The following is a 20406-nucleotide window of genomic DNA, read 5'->3' as shown; positions in this document are numbered from 1 at the left end:
CTTTTCAATGTGTATAATTTGTAAAAATGAAAGTTAAACCTCACAGGGGACAAAGAACAGGTACTAATTATTTTGTTGTGCTGTCCATATCACCATGTGTAATAGCTACTAAAGAGCTCTGACATCAATGGTATCTAATGATCGTCAAGTATACAATCATTCATATGCTCTGTTGTGTCTGAAAGTATTTATCCTGTACAGCTAGATAGTACTACAAAACTTTAATCAGTTTGAAACACTTTCCAAAAATGTTAATGTAAAGTTAGTCAATTTATTAACATATAAATTGCATAGCACTCGGGAAAGGTACTAAAGTAAGTGTGTGTGTGTGTGTGTGTGTGTGTGTGTGTGTGTGTGTGTGTGTGTGTGTGTGTGTGTGTGTGTGTGTGTGTTAAAAACATTTTTTACTGCATATTCTTTTGTTTACAGAGTGACACAGAACATTGTTAATGGGCAATAATCCACACACTTCTACATTTTAGGCAACCACCATTTCAATATTTTTGCAAATACAGGGAAGATCCATTTCAACATGTTAACTTGCAATTATGGTGCAATTTTTTGCGTTGCCTTAGGTTTACTCTAATGTACAATTACTGGTGACTATTGGAACAGTATTGCTATAAGCAACCTCTGCATCTCAAGGTTGACCAATATATTGTGTTTAATCTGTTAAAGTTTAAGTTTGAGACAATTTAAATCTGGACTTGGATATAAAGCAGGTCTTGTAACACTCCATGAATTCAGTCAATCCAATAAAATGGCAACAAATCCTAAGGAGATGGTGTAATTTAAACATTTAGCATTTTACTTTTGAAGCAAATTTTAGTTATAAATGTGTCACTCCTTTCTGTGCAGCCAATTGTTGTCTTGGTAAAGTTGAGAATATATTTCATTTGTCAGATGCATGTCAACCTTTTAATTTATTACCCACTTTTTGAACGATGTACCATGTGTATTTGAGGTGAAAAAAAAAATCATATTTAAGAGCTGCTTTGGCTGAGTACTGAAAGGGAATGGAGATATCCTTATGAGAAATACTTTTTATTTAAAAATTACTTTAGGTTGGAATAATCATGAAAAGGGAATATAATTGTACAATTATATTAAAAACTAGAAGTCTCATGAAGAATGAATATATTCGCGACTCACAGTAATGCGGCAAATGGACATCTGATGAAGGCAAAAAAAAGCTTATGCCTTTAAACGTTAAATTTGCCTTAAATCCCCCTGACCGTAAATTGTTGATGCATTGTTATAATGTCACGTTTGATTACATTAAGGTAAAAAGACCCAATGTTGTCATTTGGGTAATTTTGGTCTTTGTTGAAGCCCTTTCTTTAAGTCATTAGTCCTGTGTTTTTGCAGTATTTTTGCTGTGCTCATTTACTAACAATCTTAAATGTAGCTATGTCTCTCCTCTATACTTAAATATACAAAATGGTACTGCATTCTAGATTAGTTAGCCGTTTTTCACCCAAATAGGAAATATTTCAGGCCTCGGGTGTAAAACACAAACCCTTGTATCAATATAATTTTAGGTCCATCAATCAAATGAATCGAAATGCTTCATTACAAAATTGAATCGCGATTTATGTTCTATTGCATTGAACGTTACATGATCTAGAAGTGGTTCTTTCCCACATTTCATTGTAGCAGTAAATGACTAGGAAGATTTGCATTTCTTTTTAAATAATTGTATAGATTTCAGACAAAATCAATCCAACGATGTTTTATTCTGCAGCATATTTTAAGTTTGCTAAATCTTCCATGCTTTTATTTGACTTGTAGAATTTCAAGAATTAGGAAGGCGTTAGCGCTTGATCAAGTGGTTGACTTGCACTAATTTTAGTCAGGATTTTGTATAGAAAAACCCCAAATGTGGCATGTTTTATTTGGTGTTATGCAAAATCCAATGTATGTAAAGTATTGGTAAGACTTTTTTGTTTTAAATGCAGTTTGTGTGACAATTGTAAATACTTTGTGTACAATTTGAGATGGTATATTTACTACACTGTACATACATGTGATATTGTATAATTTTTGTTTTTGTAAAGCAGTTAATTTCTGTATAATATACAAATCAAACTATTCCAGTGTTGGTAATAAAATGTTTTGCTCTTGAATATATTTGGAAACTAACAGAATCAGAAAATCTAGACATTTTCTACGTCAAGGTTTATTCGTCTGTGCTTGTGTGTAATACTATGTCGTTTTGGTAATATAATTTACTAGTAGACTAATTAAAATTTAATGAATAGTCAAAAAATAATTTTCTAAAGTTTGTTTGTTTTAAAATTTGTTTGAGTGGTAATGATCGATCAGTGAATGGGAATATCGCTACATTAGTATTCATTTCACTCTTAATTTTTTCTGTAAGAAGGATGATTCTTGTTATTTGTATACAGCTAAGCAGGTTTGGAATGAGTTTTCTATAGTCCTGCTGCAGTTTGACTTATCACAAATGTTGTTGAGCCAGGTTAATCAAAAAGTACAACACAGAACCACGCTTGCCAAAGGCTATGGATAGTTTCAGGTGGGAGATTGCATTTCAACTTTCTCATAGGTTAGTTGCATTACTAATTAGACAAAAAATAAATTCAATCAAATAATTTATCGATAAATATTGAGTATTCATTTTCCGTATTTTGTAATGGTTATTTGGGATGTTTCTTCATAATAATTGACGTCTAGTTGTAGTCAAACTATAGAATACACACACCGGCGGGTAATGAACATATGGTAGGTTGGATTATTCAAATATTAGAGAAACTTGCTCAAAATACCAAAATAATTAGAATAAGGAATGGTAAAGCAAGGGAACAATTTCATTATTCCTTTTCCCATACTATTTTTCCCTTAATATGATTCCATTACTAGAGAAGGCCACTTGTTTTAAGATTACATTTTACTAATTTTATATTATGGTTAGTTGTAGTTAATGGTTACACCGTGTGGTTAATTTAAATTGATTGATAGTATAGTATATGCCTATAGTAGTATATGCCTATACTATTGATAGTATAAGCATATATATAGGCATCCATCCTCAAGGTTAGTTAAAACCTCTATAACTTCTCTTCTCCCTCAAACAGCACCTGGTGGGAAGATGAATAGGGAAGCAGGGAAGATACGTGAGCTTCTTACAGAATTACATTCTGCATTGCTGAGAAATGTAGAATGGCTTTAACGAAAAATGTAGGAATTTGTTATTTTGTGGAAGTAGCCTTTTGTCAAAGCTTTAGATTTGCAGCAACCTTTTAACAAAGAACTATTGCACTAGCCTGAAAAACACATTCATGGAAAAAGATTTGCATAAGGCGAATGACCCATATTCAAGGTAAAAAGTAATAAACGTTGATCACAGATATATCCTACCCAACCTGTTTAGGTCGAATTTGAAAGAAGTATTTTTGAAATTGCCCACCACGTGTAAATTTATACTTCGTGGTCTTCAAATAATATCTCGCGAGATTCCCTCTGTCCGTGTGTGTGTTTTGCGTTTCTGTAAAGGGCTGAACGGGGGCCATGACGGATTTGGTTATCGCGATGTTTTTATCAGCTGTTGAGTCTGTTTTTAGAGTCCGCTGCATGTACCGACAACACGTGGGGAAGGTTTTAGGAAGGCGATCTGGAGATACATTTAGTCCGGAATAAAAACTTTGACACAGTTCACACCACCGTGGCGGCATTGAAGACGCTCATAATCTGTGAGTAGCTGGGTTAACGGAATAGCAATAGCTTTGACGTAAAACGTACAACTAAAAATACGACTCAAGAACCAAGTGATGTCATGTCGTTCAATCGTTATGTTGTTAAATGTCAAAGGTAAATCATGGAAATGACTGGGTTTACTGGCTCACTTAACATACTGCATGTAGTGTGTGGGTAACCTCCGTCCTCTGGGTCCGAGCAGGCTCGTATCTGTTACAGCCAAACGTTGCTCGCCTTTCTACAAGCTGCCATCTAATTTTTTAGGAGTCCAAAGCAAATTAAACGGTGATATACTTCTCTGTGCGGTATGTGGCAGTAATTAATCGTCTCTGCTGACCTGTATTGTAGCAAAAAACATGAGTAGCACTACACCACCTTTACCAAAGCTAAACACCTAGCCTAGCGTTAGGTTCTAAGGCCTGATCTGCCTGCAGAGTGGAGCTTAAATTGGATTTTTTTTACTCTGCAAAGGCGTGTGACCATATTCGATTCTGTTAAACCTAAAGTTATTTTTCAATGGCTTCTTCTGTAATGGATCCGCGAAATGAAACATGAAGCTAGTTAGCCATACACAAGAGTCTTAAGTGATTTAGGCTGTCCCGAGGCCATGCTATTTCACACAAGACAATGATTTGTCGCCTACGGTCGTGATCAAACGACTCTCCGTCACTTCAATGTTTCAAATGCTGTCTTAAATGTAGATGTGGTCCGCTATGCATATGTTTGCATCTAAGCTTTTCTCAGTATGGCTGCCCAACTGTAAAGTCTAAAGTGTGCGCTGCGGCCTAGCATGCAGCGTCTCTGACCAGTGTAGGTCAAAGTCAGGGTTTCGTAAAGCTGTCATGTAGCCTCTGGTTAAAACCAATTGCACTGACTATTGCCACTGTACGTCGCATTGTATGTTTTATCTGTGGCAATGTGACCAAAGCATCTTGGCTGTTGCTTACTAAAAGCTACCCATAGGATAAAGTTGATGTCCTTCATTTATTATAACACGCCGGTAAAGTGAGTATGATTCTGACGAACGTTGTACCACACAGCATGGTGGCACTTAGACCTTGCTTATGTTGTGGACTCGCATTAGAATTTGGGATACAACGAGAATGTATTTAAAATGCTTGAATCGCGAGTGAGTGGTTTTTGACTTGTGAAGTTAATGCTACGCCCTTGTTATCAATCTGTCTCCAAGGTCGCGGACAGGAACAGCCACACTTTCTTGACCCAAAATGCGAGAAGCGCACGCTGGCAAAGAGGTGGTGGCATTTTAACCTTGCCGAACTTGTCTTAAGGCTATAACATTAAGGAAAGCTATATGTGTTGCATTTCAAATGTTAAACTAACGTGGGACTGTATTCAATTGCAAAGAATGAGCTACTTCAAAAGTTGGTAGTTATGCTGAAAATACGCCCTTTATCATCAAGCATCCGAAACATTACAGAAGAATACTGCCTATGGCGTCTGCCTGCATTCAAATCACCATTGTTACAACTCCGAATCCATATTTTTTTTACCATTGGACATTATAGGAAAAAGTTACACTGGGGATCAGGATAGCCACCAGAGGAATAAATGAAAGGTGTATATATCTATAAATAATTGGGTACCACTACTTCAACACAGCTCATTTTCTGTAACCAAACCCTGCTAGAAGCAAATAGATTCATTCAAGGTTTAAATTAACTCTCTTGTAGTACAGTTCTTACTAACCAATATATTGATGATGTTATACAATAGCATCTGTAATACATGCTACAATGCCATTTTATCAACTTTGATTTCAAACATATCTTAAGTTGTACAGTCAAGTTATCAAATGTTATCCCAGCAAGGGGATATATAAACAAGGATTAATACAGTATATTAAACGAATTAATCCCCTTTTTGCACAATTAAGATAAAAAAACTCAAACCCTGCAATTAATTCAAACTTTGCCAAGTTGAATTTTGTGGAATGCTGCTCACCTTCTTTGGTATGGTGTGGGGCTGGTTCATTATTGAGGTATGGATACAGGGTGAAGGGGGTAAAGATGTATCTGGGCCAGGCCACATCAACGGACAAGCAGTGACATTCAAACGTGTGCAAAGTCACATGTTATAATGCAGTACAATTCTGAAAATGCTAATTAAATTCAATCAAAAAGATAAAAATGCATGTTCTTTATTTGCTTTTATATTATGTCTTAATAAGGAGCCTATATCGTCCAATAGGTGGCAGTAATGAATAGGCATGAATGACATGCTAACTAGCTAGTGTGTCTCCATATAATGACGGTTGGTATATAAATAAGGCAGGTTTTTTTTGTCAATGCAGAGAAAATTGATGGGGACCATATCTTTTAAAAGGGCAGTTTACTTTTTGCGTTCTCTATAGGATGCAGCCAAATGACAATTAATTAATCGCTAAGTCATTAACATTTACATTTGATAATGGCCATTATAAAGGAAATTAAATGGAGGGCACTGCGTCCTACCTCCATTATCTGTGAGATGGCCTATCCCATGGAGAATAATGTCATTAAAGGTTGGAGGTCTTTGGCTAATTGAGATTTGTTTGACTTGTTGTTCAACTATTGTTACTTTGCTAATTGGTACATTCCTCCTCTTTCAGGTGTAGCTGTTAGAGTTCCAAGGAGATGCCTCTGAGGTTCCGCTCGGTAGTTCCCTACACACTGCCTGGAGTGCTGGTGTTGATAGGCAGTTGGTGGTACATCTCAAGAAAGAAAGAGCGAATCACCAGCCACGAAAGCCTTGAAAACATCCCAGTTTCTGTGGACTCCTTAAATTGTCCAACAGAAGGCAGAAATGGTTTCGTTGAAGAAGGTATGGTGTCCCCAACAGATGATGCAGCTCTCGTCTACCAGCATACCAGTAAAGATGGACCTCTTAGCATTGGCAATCAAAAATCACAAGAGGGAAATGCACAGATCTTCATGCCAGACGACAATGCTACACAGGAACAGGAAGCTGCTGTGGCAGCTCTGTACCCTGGTAGTGTTGAATTAGATCCACTGCTCCATTCTAGTAACAATGAAAGCTTTGACTCCCATGAGAATGGCTGCAAGGACCCAGAGAAATGTCCACTTTCGGTCTTAAAACTGGAACCAGAGGAGGTTAATAAACCAGTCCCAGATTTAATGGAAGCATCCATCTCACCCTTCCAGTCTGTGCCATTTGACCAAGTTGAGGTAGCCTACTCCACACTTGTACAACTTGTTAATGCCAAGAGGCCTGAACCTGAGGGGGAAGTTGCATTGGAAGAAGTATCCGTGCCCTGTGTGGCACAGCCCTTAAAGGACTGCCAAATTGGCAATGAAAAGGAGATGGTTACAGAAGTCCTCCAGAATGTTACTACATTGGATATAGATTCCAAAAAGATGAGCACACCACTGCACATTCATCAACACTTAACTAGCGCACCTGTTAATTCAGCTCCTCCAATGTATGCACATATTGAAGTGTCTACTTCTCCATGCCACCCGGATGCTATTGAGCTTTCAGGGCAGCAGCTTTGCAGCTCTGCCAATAAAGAGGAGTTGGAGCTTCTGGCGGCTGGTCTCATTAATGAAGTGATCTCTGCAGCCACCCAGGAGGTCTTCGGTGTTCACAGTTTTCAAGATTCAGAGAATGGGCAACCTGAATCCAGTAGTATGCTGTTGGCTGACATTAGGCCCATCACCGAAAAGCCCATAATGGTAACAAGCCCCACCGTAATTGAATGTGAGTTTAGGGATTCTGCATTCAAGGAGGAGGAAAAAGACAGGATTATTAATGGATTCACTGCCACCGTCGTGTTGGAGCCTTCTACGATTAGTGAAATGGTCGTAGAGAATGCATGGAGTGGCCTCAGGCCAATGATGCCACATTTGATCCAGCTACCAAATCCAGTCTCAAAGGATGCAGTTGACGGCGTTGGAATGACAGAGGGATCTGCTGGCAGCACATGCCTCACAGAGGATGGAACCAGCAAGAACAACCTCTGCACCAGCCTGCCTTGCAACAAAGTGGATCTGTTCTGTGATATTGACCTGTCGAGACGAACGATCACACTACCAAACCAATTGTCTGAAAAATCCCAAGAAGCAAATATGCTTGACTTCACAGGAGAGGCTACTCTAGAAGAATTGTGTGAGATAAAAAATCTCAATGGAATTGGTTTAAGGAATGGAACTAACAGGACCGTAGAAACGGAGACTGATCAATCTGGAGGTGAGTTGTGATGAATCTAAATTTGAAAAAGTATTTTAACTCCTGTTTGAGTCAAACTTGTATTAATAATTTTCACTACTTCTAGTTTCTATTTTTCATCTCTCATATCATACTTATCAATGAATTTAATCAGAAGAGTGTTGAATTCGCTGTAAACGGGGTTGTCACTTTCTTCCGTTCTGTTGCGTTGGTGTTGTGGTTCTTGCATTTTTGTTTCTAATGTGCTTGTTTTTTGAAATGGCAAAGTATTTCGGATAGTGGTTTGTTTGACACGTCTTGGCCAGCGCATATATTAGGGTTTTATAGCATATCAGTTTTTTATATATATATATATATATATATATATATATATATATATATATATATATATATATATATATATATATATATATATATATATATATATATATATATATATATATATATATATATATATATATATATATATATATATATATATATTGCATGTTTTGGGCCAATTTTATTGTGATGGATATTGTATGTATCATGTAAGGGTGATCTGCGAAAGCATGTACATTTTTAAGAGCAAGCCTTTCATAATGACTGTTTTAAGGCATACGATTCATGTCATCCATCCAAAGAGCCTTTAAAGCAACTGCTCGCCTCAAAAAGCTTTACATAATTTTAATAGAAGCTAAAGTTATCTACTCCAGTTCTGATTTTTTTTTCTTGAATAGAGCAAGTGCTGTCACTACCTAAACCCCATTTTCAGTTTAATGATCATTTGAACTATCTACATTCCAAGCTGTCTCTTACTTGAAGCATACCTGGGTCGTGTTTCAAATGAGAGCCCTCACACTGCACTATAACCACACAGCCACGCAATAGCTTCCAGCACTGCTCAAAAACCTTGGTGTGCGTTGCAGCACCAAACATTGAAGCTCTGCTGTGCTGCTTTACATTGAAGCTCTGCTGTAACCATTTCATACTGACCAAGAGTGGATCCGAAAGTCAGACTTCATCCACACAGCTGATTTTGAACAAGTGTTGGCCCAACAAAACATGTGCTTTAACCAATGAGACTGTTTCAGAGAAAGTTTTCTTGGCTACAACCCTATTTAAGAATGTTACATGGTGGTGTCACGTTAAAATTGTACCGGGGGCGAAAATTGTACCGGCCTACGTCATCAGTTGTTGGCAACTTGACAACTGATTTGATTGGGTTGTTCGTTGCCGGGCAGGTTTCAAAAAACATTCGGCTCATGTTTCCGAAGACGAAATAACATAATACAGATAACGGATCGCTAGATAACACTTGTTTTTACTTTATAATTGTATTGAATTGTTTAATCAAATTTAGCTAGTAAACTGAGTGTTTAAAGCAGCTTTCAAAAACCATTCGCGCTTATGTTGCCGAACACCAAATAACATAATACAGATAACGGATCGCTAGATAACACTTGTTTTTACTTTATATTTGTATTTTATTGAATTGTTTAATCGAATTTAGCTAGTAAACTGAGTGTTTAAAGCAGGTTTCAAAAACCTGTCTTGTCACACTCAATGAAGGAGTGCAATGAACGAGCATGAAAGTTTGCGAATGTTCAAGAACCTTCCTACGTCATTCGACGCGATCGCCCGTTGCCAGGCAACAGACGATCGCGTCGCCCGTTGCCAGGCAACAGACGATCGCGTCGCCCGTTGCCAGGCAACAGACGATCGCGTCGTCTGTTGCCAGGCAGGTTTGGAATTTGTCAACAACTGATGACGTAGGCCGGTACAATTTTCGCCCCCGGTACAATTTAAACGTGACAGTGGCACAGCTCCACTTTTAAATTGTTTGGGGATAACTCTCGAATCAATTGTATAACTTTTTATTTATTTTTTATAGTCTTTTATCACCCCCCCCCCTTTACGAAAAATGTACCCAACTTAAAACTGCAACCCAAAAACCGTGATATTTACCGAGCCGTGAATTTTGTGAACACCCCCTAATAGATATAGCAATATAGGCAAAACTTTATATAAAGTATTATTATACTTTATTTAAAGTATAACAATACTATTGATATAGCTCTGTATCATTTCTATCCATTTTGTTGCAAGGAAATGCCGTCGATGTATGAGGAAATATGCTCTAGCTAGCATGTTGTCTCACCAGCTTGAATCCCCAAAGTGTTTGGGAGTGTGACACTGCACGTCAAATGAATTAAATAGTGAATTAAGCAGTAAATATCGATGTTTGTAGCATGGACAGGCAAGTTACTGATGATTGTGTGCCTTTCCAGGTTCAGATGTGAACAGTATGGACTCTGTGGATAGTGGCTGCACCATGGGGGCAATGGACAGCCAAAGCAACAATGCTGCAGTCTCCAGCTCTGAGCAAATAATTTGGGAAATTGAGGTGCCAAAGGTGAGCCTAGACACATGTCACTTACTGATTTATTTGAGGGGTAGGATTGTGTAAAATTAAATCTTCATCAATTCCATCCTCAAGGTTAGTTAAAACATCTCTCTTTAACTTCTCTTCTCCCTCAAACAGCACCTGGTGGGAAGATTAATAGGGAAGCAGGGAAGATACGTGAGCTTCTTAAAGCAAAACTCTGCTGCAAAGATCTATATTTCAACCTTGCCATATACACAAGAGTTCCAGATCTGTCACATAGAAGGTTAGTAAGGAGGGAGCGTGCTTCAAATTATTCCCTTCAAATGATAATGTCTTGTAAATGAAAATATGGCATAGTAATTTGTGCCAAATTCAGTGTTTCGTTCCCTTAAAGGTCCAGTGTGTAAATTGAAGGTGTTGAGGTTGCAGTGATGAGGTTCTTTAAAAAATGTATGAATTGTATTTAGTTAGTGTGTTTAAAACTATAGGTCATAGTGTTCTCTCTCAATTCATACAAATTCATTTTTGGTTTGGCTTCCCTTCCAGGAACACAGCAACAAGTTGATAAAGCCCTATCATTAATTGGCAAGAAGTTTAAAGACTTGGACTTGGCTAACCTGTATGCGCCGCCACCATCACCACTTAGTCTTCCATCACTACCAATGACATCCTGGGTAAGACTGGGCTTCCTATATTTCTTAAGTTAATATGTGGAATGTTTGTTTTCATAATCAACTTTGTAAGGGACAATCCAACACTAGGTAGGCTGTCGTTGCAAGATAATGCATGGAGCGGAGCTAAGAATCCGGCAAATCCAAAATTGTATCTCTATAGCCTGCCGTCTTATCGTTACTGTTAAATATTTCCCCTTCCCAATATCCTTTTGCCAGGGTTGCATTAGAACTGTTTATTGTCAAATCCGTCTTGAGCAGCCTAGACCCGTCTTGAACAGTGACAACAGTTAGCGACACAATGATATAACATTTAGCAGCTATTGATTGGACCCACACCATCGTGTGGGTCCTTGATCGGATGTAGACATTCAAATAATAAAAAAAATTCTAGTTGTAAACTTGCTGCTAATATACTGTATTTATGGTTATAATTTAACAGTTTTCAGATTTTCCAGCATTGTACCTATTTTAGTCTCAACACTGCGCTTCCTTGGATCCTTAGCAGGTGACGGAGAGCGAGCTTTAGCCAGCATGTTCTGGTGGTCCAACAACTATTAGTGATCCCATCGCAATACAAGACAGTATTGCGGCTAGGGGTGGTAACGCACTACTAAACCCATCATGCCATTTGGCAAAACTACACTCAACAATGCTTTCTTAAAAACCACTTGTCCAGACCACTTCTCAGTGGACACACACATACACCCACAATTTGTGATGTCAAACGGATAAATGTTTGTAGAAAAAATTTAAGGAGACGCCTACAGACTCATAATTATGTATCTTATTTAAAGCTACGTGGCCCACTCTTGCCTTACAATAAGGGCACAAATTCAAGACATTAGGTGGAACTGGCTAACTTTGTTATTATTGTAAAACAATTAGTGAATTCGAGATGACCTACAGTTGATGTAACTTTTCATCTGCTTTTTTGTCTTTTTCTAAATAGCTTCTGCTGCCAAGCGGCGTGACTGTGGAAGTGATTGTTGTGAATATTGTATCGGCAGGACATGTCTTTGTCCAGCAACATACCCACCCCACCTATCACGCTCTACGCAGCCTGGACCAGCAGATGTTCCTGTGCTACTCCCAGCCAGGCACTCCGACTCTGCCTTCTCCCGCTGAGGGTACGAACACATACATATTGGTATTCATTGGACTTCCTGATATTGATAGTATTGCTTTCACAATGTGTTTTTTTCCCAACCGGATATATTTGTATATACTTTGTAATTTACTACGGATTGCAATTGCATTGTCCATAAGTGGTCGTCTTGTCAGGGTTAAAATCTTTGGCAGCTAGTCCGCCTGAGCAAAATCCCTACCACCGAAGAGTTGATTGAGAAGGCCTCAAATACAACTAGTACGGTTATTTTTATGGAACAAAAGTAGGATCAGATTTGAGGCATATGACGAATACTCAATTTAAAGGCCAAAAATGCTGATATGTTCTTGTCCTGTTTTAGTTGGAGTAATCTGTGCAGCACCATCGGTAGAGGGGGCCTGGTGGAGGGCTCAGGTCATCACCTTCTACAAAGAGACAGATGAAGTGGAGATCAGATACGTGGACTATGGTGGATATGACAGAGTCAAGATCGACACACTCCGACAAATAAGGTACGTTTATGCAGGAGCATTGGTCAAAGGCTGGTTGACAGGTTGCATCCATTTAAAGGACAGCACACATTTGCTCCTCATGAAATGGCCGGTAGCAGGTTGACTCCATTTCTGCTTTATTAGTCCTTTGTGCCGTTTCCCAACTCAAAAGCACACTGTTTCTGACCTCAAATACGACATGATGTGGTATTGATCTTTACAGAGCTTCTGGCATTTATACTGCAATGTCTGAGTCATAATGTGGAACTGCAAATCCAGCATTGGTTTTAAATCCAAACTGAAGGGGCCACAAAATGTTTATCTGATACACAATTAACAATTGTAGATTAAAAAATTATTCAAAAAGATAAATAACATTGTTGCATTTTTTTTTTAATTTTCAGGTCCGATTTTGTAACATTACCGTTCCAAGGTGCTGAAGTATTGCTTGACAACATCGCTCCTCAGCCAGGTATGTCAACATTATGGTTATCTCATTAAACAAATATCTGTAAAACCACCAGGATGGGGTTGTAGCATCTTTCTGACACGGCCAGAACTGGACAAGGGTTGAGCCCCTGTGGATCAGCCACGTCCTCGCGCTCTAGCCTCAGCGTAAGTCAATGAGGCCAACTGGAAATATACAACGCCCGTATGACATTTAACTGTTAAACTGTGATTCTGAAAAGAGTATAAATTATAACGAAATTCTTAAAGATACAAGTGTGTTGATTTGTTAAACGTTTGAACGAGAGTTAACGGTAAAAAATTGACCAAGTTACAAAGTCTGAAGGGTCAGCGACTGGGCGGACCTCCCGTTGACTTCCGTTGTAAAAATATTTTAAAATAATATCTTAAAAAGTTACAAATATTTTGAATTGAAGCGCACGATTCCGATCTAATCTAAACATTTTAAAATTGGAATGGAGTCTCTGGGTAAAGAATTGTGGAAGGAGATGGGTCCCAAAGTTTGTAGAAAATAAGAAAGAATAAAACCTAAGGAGAACTATTTAGTTGAGCGCTGCATGCGACACTCGGCTAATATTAAAGAAAACTACTTTCAAACAGTGTAGACTAACTAGCCTATTAAAAGCTGGTTATAACTTGTTCCACTCTGACTGATTTCTACTGTACTCATAACTCTTTAACAGGAGAGGATAGCTTTTCGACAGAGGCCAACTCTACGCTTGAGGAGTTGACTAGAGGGGTGGCCCTCCTTGCACAGGTGAACATTGATGCTTCAACTAAAAGTTTCTGCATTCTTACGCCGATGTCCAAAAACATACTGACTGTATTTTTGCTTTGTCAAAGGTTTCAAACTATGACAACAACACAGGCCTGCCACTTATCCAGCTGTGGAACATGGTTGGAGATGAGGTATGCGGCCCAATTAAACTGCTACTCTAGGTCTATCTACCTAAAATGTATTGACACTGAAAAATAACAAAAATAAAATCTCCCCCTCCTATCTAGCTCGTTTCGATTAACCGCACACTGGCAGAGAGAGGATGCAGCACTTGGGTTGACAGCTTTTGATCCTGGCTACACTCCAAGGCACCAAATTGATGATACAGAAAACTTTTGGACATGCAAAATACTGTTTTGTGTTTATTTTAATTTTTTTGGGAGTGATGTATATGCTACCTGAAACCAAGCACTGATTCCGAGTAAAACACTTATTTTTTTTCCCACTCATCCTTCACAACTTTAAACTTCAAGAGTAAAATGGTGCTTGTAAAATAAAAAAAAATCGATATTGTAACAAAAATAAAAGGTAATGTGACTGCTTTCTCTCCGTCCTATTTAAGTCTCCCCCAAGGCCTCAGTAATGAATGAGCATCAAATGATCATGATCTATGGTTTCTAGCAAACATGCCTTTTTCCTCACTGTATCTTGCTTTGCAGGTTAATGTCATTTTAATGCAACATAACTCATCAAAAAAAGATTGGGGGTGGCACGTCAGTCTTTGAATGTTAACGGCACACTTTGTCAAGCGTTTATTAACTTTACAGTTCAGTTTGTTAATGTTAAACTTGTTCAGAGTTTTTCCATTCAATTGTCTTCCTTCTCTTTCTAATGATTGCAATCTAGGAGTGGCACAAATGGTGACATCACAGATAAAATGTGTTAATTTCATCCACTGCAGGAGCCATACTATAGAGATTTGTGGACCTAGGAAGAATGAGCCTCATCTGGTCAGCTCTCATAAAAATGCCAGGCTTTCAAGAGCCTTTCTATTCCCATTTATCTAAATTTGCTTGAACAGTTCATTTGAGATTATTTTTAACCGCAGACAAAAGAGGTGTTGATATGCCTAGTTTACTGAAGCCTGATACATTTACACAGTCCATGCCATATCTTCAGTTTGCATGTGAAATCGAGAAGAGCTGGCAATCCTTTTGACATAATAATTTACAATATACATTTCAAGTTATGTGTACATTCAAAGAACTAGAAAGGGATGGCTCATGTCAGCGTTGCGACACAAATTTTGCAAGTTTGCGGCCTAACACAACTCCATGTCAAAGCCAATCCACATTGTTATTCAAGCAAAGGGGAGATGGCTTTGTCTATGTTACTACATACCATGATATACAGTATATATCACACTGGGTCTCACTTTGGATAACCGCAACAAGCCCATAACCTTGGGCTGTTAACGTATTATCCATTAGTGCGCCAGCAGCAATTTATTTTATTTTGGGTTGTAAGCCCAGTCTCACAAATTAGTCTAGGTAGTTTAAGATACACTGTTTATTGCAGTTTATGGTAGATGAGCTTAATGGGAATGCTAGTTATTTTCTAAAATAAAAGGCATTCGTTTTTTGGATAACACAAAATGAGTCTCGAACATGTCGATCTCTGAACTAGGGAAACTGGTCATTCATACTGTGCCCCAAATGTCGATGCTTGGCAGATGTAATGTAACTGTTAATCAATTGGGACAAAGGTTTTTAATTTCAGTGATATGGGGCTCTCAATTTATTCAAAAAATGTCTAGACCTGTGTTGCTTTCCCCCTGACACACACTGATGCGCTATTACCCAAAGCCTACTGCCAATGCAGTTCTATCCACTGAATTTTTTTTCATGCGAAATCAACCTAGAACTGTTGACATTTAGTTTTGGTGTAAATAATGAAATTTAACTATACTTTTGTATAAAAGCTGTATTCTAAAGGGAACATTTTTCTGTTTTGCCCCTGCCTTGAAGCTTCATGTTTTTCATTGGCAGCACTGGTTTTAAGTGTGTACTTGGTTAGACAATGTAATCATTTGATTATTTAACTGTTTCCAGCTATGTTGACCAGAAGCATTTATCATACATGTACAGGTCATTTCTGCTAGGCTCATTTGATTCCTGGTTGTACAGATGAATTTAAAAATAAAAAGTATCAAGATAATGGTGTCATTCTTGAAAATATGACGTTTCAGCCCTACAAAAGGTATTGAACCTTGTTTGCCTCCGAAAGGCCCTGGACAATCCCAAATCCAAACTGAAAATATCCACAAATTAGCAAATGTTCATCCATCAGTTTGAAGATTTTGTTTACTAAGACAGTTCTGGTTATAACAGCTAGGCCTTTATTTCGCTCATCAGATATTTGTACAGGATTAAATGGGCATGGTTGCAGTATCGTATGGAGAAGAGCGATAGCTCCCTGTGTTTTTTTGCCTCTTAATGAACCATGCTGTAGGAGCTATCCTTGGCTGGCTGTTATATTCAGATCATATATATTTGACAATCTACATTTAAGTAGAAACCAATGATTCTAGAATGCATTGATAGATTCAATAAAACATTCGTTTTGGAGAACGCATAAAATCACTTAAACATGGATAAGGTCTTGTATAAGTACTGCTCACAATTTAAGTATCCATTGAAATGCTTAGTCAACTGCAATAATGTCCATAAAAAATGCTTTATTTGTATACATGTCCTTAAAACAGACATTGTAAGATAGCGATATTGAGATAATGTCTTGCCTGGCCACTTGGTGCTCAAATTTTGTTGAAATTCTGTACATTGAAAACCACAAATGAGTTTAAACAGTGCCCATCTTCATCTAGCATTCATCATAATACTTGGATCACAATTATCAGTAATAAAAAAAAGAATAACAATGAATGGAGATGTCCATGTATGGGTTCCTTCGATTACTGTTTCTCAGCTGCACTGCCCGACTGCTGTTCTGCCAGCATGTCTGTCAACTTTAACTCCAGCACGGGATCTCTGTACTCAGAGGACAACTGCAGGGTAGAAACATTAACAAGAGATGAAAAGGGAAATGAGAAGGAGAATTCATATCAGTTGGAAATTTGTAATGGCTCAATTATATTAATGCAAAGAATGATGACTAAATATAGCTCAAAATGTGTTTTTTGGTAATATATAATCATAATAAACCTGGAAGCATGTTATGCTAATGCTGCTACTTCATGCCTCAAACATATGAAGGTTTACCATGGGGAACATGAGGCACTGCTTTTATCATAAAAAGTAAAAATACAAGATGGAATCATGGTCCCTATTTTTTGTACCGAACTGTAGTCAAATATATACACAAGCCTGATGCGCCAACCATGGTATTGTGGGAGGAATCGTAACTAGCGATGTGAGTTGCAGACGCATTATCAATTCAAAACCTCACCACAGGTGCTCCTTTTCTCCTTAGCACAAGGCCCTCTGCCAGCAGTATCTTGCCAGTCTCTTCGAACAGAGCAGACATGTCTAGCTCTCCAAGACTTTCAAGCCTTGAATACGTTTCCAAAAACCTTTGGATTGAAAAACAAAGTACCAATTAACAACATTAATACTTTTGAGTGTGAAGCTGCAAGAATAACTATAATTTGTCACCAATAATCAGCATGTTTATTAATCTATGGGAAGGCATACGGTAAGCAGCCTGATCACATCTATATAATGGTCATTACCTACTTTTGCCAATAACTTAGTAACTTCATTTTTAATTGGTAGTAAATCAGTCATAGGCCCACCAAATTAATGGAAATAACTATTAGGGGTGCTATGAAAAACTTAGGAACTCTATTGTATTCGTAACTATTTTGTCTCAAACGGTTAAAAATTTGGCAAGGTTGTAGAACTTGTGAAATAAGTAAGTGAATCAAAAGGATTGGCCAGAATTACCCATAGTTGGCGCTATAATAAGGCCTGGAAATTCAACATTTCAACAGGCTGCCATTACCAGTAGTAAAATCCAATAATCATGAAACTTTGTACACATGCACCATTCATTGCAATGACTATAACTTGACCAAACGCCAAAACACTCAAACTGATTTGGTGCCGGAGGTGGTGGAAGCTGCAAACTAGGCACACATGTACCAGGTGACTTTTGGACTATATGGTCTTAAATCCATAGCAATACCATAGACCTACATTTTTGGCAAAAGGCCTACATTTATTATATTTTTGCCTTTATTCCTATATATGTTTAAAGATATAAGGTAGGGTTAGGTAGGGTTTCTAATAAATTCTTACACACCTTTGACATGCTGAGGTATAATTTGATTTGGAGAGGTCAAGAAGTCTGGGCCCAGTCCCATACATTTCGTAGAATTTCCTTTAAATGATAATTCACAATTAAAACAAACTGAAGAAGTAAACAAAAAGACATGATGTTTCTATGCAATAAATACAATTCTACTTACGCTCTTATCTTGTCCTCCTCATAAAATATATCGGCCACAAATTCATCTTTCTTGTAAAAGCCATACTGTGGCTTCACATAGACGGGGTCTTTCTTGGGTGGGAAAGCCTTGAATACCTCATACCAGGTGGGTGTGTCTTGGATGACCCCAGAGCGCATCAGATCTCGAACTCTAAATCGGAAAACACATGTTATCAACAGCAATATAGAGTAAAGTGAGTAAAATGGTAAAGAATGAAGTGTAAAAACAATAATCAAATATTAAATTATCCCATATTTAAATATGGAATAATAGTTTTCTGAAATGTTTTCCATATCTATTTTAAGTTCAAACTGTTCCTAGGATGGATTGAGAAAAGTAAAGAAATACTGATATAAACACTCCAAAAAGTGACCACGTTTACCTCCGTGGGCATAAAGGAAGTGGAAAGACATAAAATCAACAAACATGGCGGCCCCCGTGTTCCGGCTATAAATTAGCGGTAACGAATACAATCAAGTTTAAAATTACGACTATTATACAATTCAAATGTTGAACTATAACCACAAAATAAAACAGCTTAATATTCGCCAACATTATACTATTTCACCACGTGATATAGAGTGACAGTGTTGGACACGGCGCTTCTAACGTTAGTATTCTAAAAACAGAAAGTACAGAGCCATTCAACTTAAGCCATAATAATTTAATAATTATGAGTCCGTTTTACGATCGGAGTATTCAATGAATACAGAAACCGAACAGACTACCAGACAAATATGTCATTGCAAAATCATGTTTCAACCAAATAAATCTTATAAGTCCTACCGTGTGAATACTGTTCCAAACTTCTCGAGCCTACTGCCAGCCATTATAATTGTATACTTCGCCCGAAAGACGTCGTAATAGCCGAAATATGAAACAAACTCCTGGCTTTCACTATGTGAGATCCAGCATCAACCATCATAAGAAGGTCACTACCAGATCCGTACTGCGCATGTGTCATGGCTATCACTTTACGGCACCTCTACCGCGTAACAAACAGCTGTGTTCGAAATCGTTCCCGATTTACTCACCTACTATTCCCTATATAGTGTTCATGATATAGTGCACTATATAGGGAGCGAACAAACGAGAATTCGGACACTACGCTGAACCTTTCTAAACGTAATTTGCGTCAGTAAATGCGCCGGGTATTTGTGTGACGCAGACAGAAGCGCCGACATCATGTAAACAAAGGCACTCATGAGGAAAGCTGGAGGTTGTATTGATGTTGAGTGTTACATTTCCTTGATCAAGTTTTCTTTTTAATTCATTTTGAATGTAACATTTTCTATTTTAAATCCCAAATAAATTGTTGTCATTTCTAAACGAAAGCCGGAGACTCCATCATTAAATGTATACTTTTCCGCGGTTATTCAGCTTCTTCTTCTCCTCCGGAAAAACACGACCGCATTGCATTGTGGTATACGGGAGTAACATGTAGGGAACTATCGGAACTATGTGCACTAACATTTTGGGTATTTTAAATCCACTATATAGTGAATGCAATTTACCACTGAGAATTCGAACACCACTACAAAATGGCGAGCACCCTATATAGTGCACTATATCCGTGATAGGGAACGATTTCGAACACAGCTAATATTAAAACATATCAGGGTAGAGTTGTGTGGAAGATATCCGGGTGGATTTGGAATAAAAAAAGTGTTGGTTACGTAAAACTGAGTTTGTCTTGTTATTAAATAACAACACGTGAGTCCATCGTTTCTTGCATGAATGTGAATGGTTGGATTGACACTTGTAACTGTAGTTAAAGGAATATTACCGGATAAAACACTGACCCTCACTAAGGGCCCTCCTGGTAAAGACCAACTGTAGCTAGGGGCCCTCCTGGTAAAGACAGACTGTAGCCAGGGGCCCTCCTGGTAAAGACAGACTGTAGCCAGGGGCCCTCCTGGTAAAGACAGACTGTAGCTAGGGGCCCTCCTGGTAAAGACAGACTGTAGCTAGGGGCCCTCCTGGTAAAGACAGACTGTAGCCAGGGGCCCTCCTGGTAAAGACAGACTGTAGCTATGGGCCCTCCTGGTAAAGACAGACTGTAGCTAGGGGCCCTCCTGGTAAAGATGGACTGTAGCTAGGGGCCCTCCTGGTAAAGACAGACTGTAGCTAGGGGCCCTCCTGGTAAAGACAGACTGTAGCTAGGGGCCCTCCTGGT

At 38.2% G+C, this 20406-nt stretch overlaps 2 protein-coding genes across 3 annotated transcripts; one reads left to right on the top strand and one right to left on the bottom strand.

Annotated features, from left to right (window-relative positions):
- The first annotated feature begins 3470 nt into the window (after nt 1–3470).
- On the top strand, nt 3471–16064 carry akap1b (A kinase (PRKA) anchor protein 1b). Of its 2 annotated transcripts, none has more exons than XM_056612015.1 (11): nt 3471–3710; nt 6323–7920; nt 10170–10294; nt 10424–10550; nt 10814–10941; nt 11891–12068; nt 12408–12558; nt 12942–13009; nt 13689–13762; nt 13849–13914; nt 14011–16059. In XM_056612015.1, exons 2-11 carry the CDS (start codon nt 6348–6350, stop codon nt 14071–14073), a joined length of 2553 nt encoding a protein of 850 aa, XP_056467990.1. In that variant the 5' UTR covers nt 3471–3710; nt 6323–6347; the 3' UTR covers nt 14074–16059. The 2 variants fall into 2 exon arrangements, with proteins under 2 accessions (XP_056467990.1, XP_056467991.1); XM_056612016.1 differs by having other exon boundaries at nt 3515–3828; nt 14011–16064.
- On the bottom strand, nt 13892–19257 carry mrps23 (mitochondrial ribosomal protein S23). Its single transcript, XM_056612028.1, has 5 exons — nt 19017–19257; nt 18210–18380; nt 18044–18121; nt 17189–17312; nt 13892–16787 (listed from the first exon to the last, which is right to left on the bottom strand). Exons 1-5 carry the CDS (start codon nt 19058–19060, stop codon nt 16695–16697), a joined length of 510 nt encoding a protein of 169 aa, XP_056468003.1. The 5' UTR covers nt 19061–19257; the 3' UTR covers nt 13892–16694.
- Between the last annotated feature and the right edge of the window lie 1149 nt (nt 19258–20406).

The sequence above is a fragment of the Gadus chalcogrammus genome, chromosome 16 (genome assembly GCF_026213295.1).
Source record: "Gadus chalcogrammus isolate NIFS_2021 chromosome 16, NIFS_Gcha_1.0, whole genome shotgun sequence".
Lineage (NCBI taxonomy): Eukaryota > Metazoa > Chordata > Actinopteri > Gadiformes > Gadidae > Gadus > Gadus chalcogrammus.
This window is presented reverse-complemented; position numbering and strand designations above follow the sequence as displayed.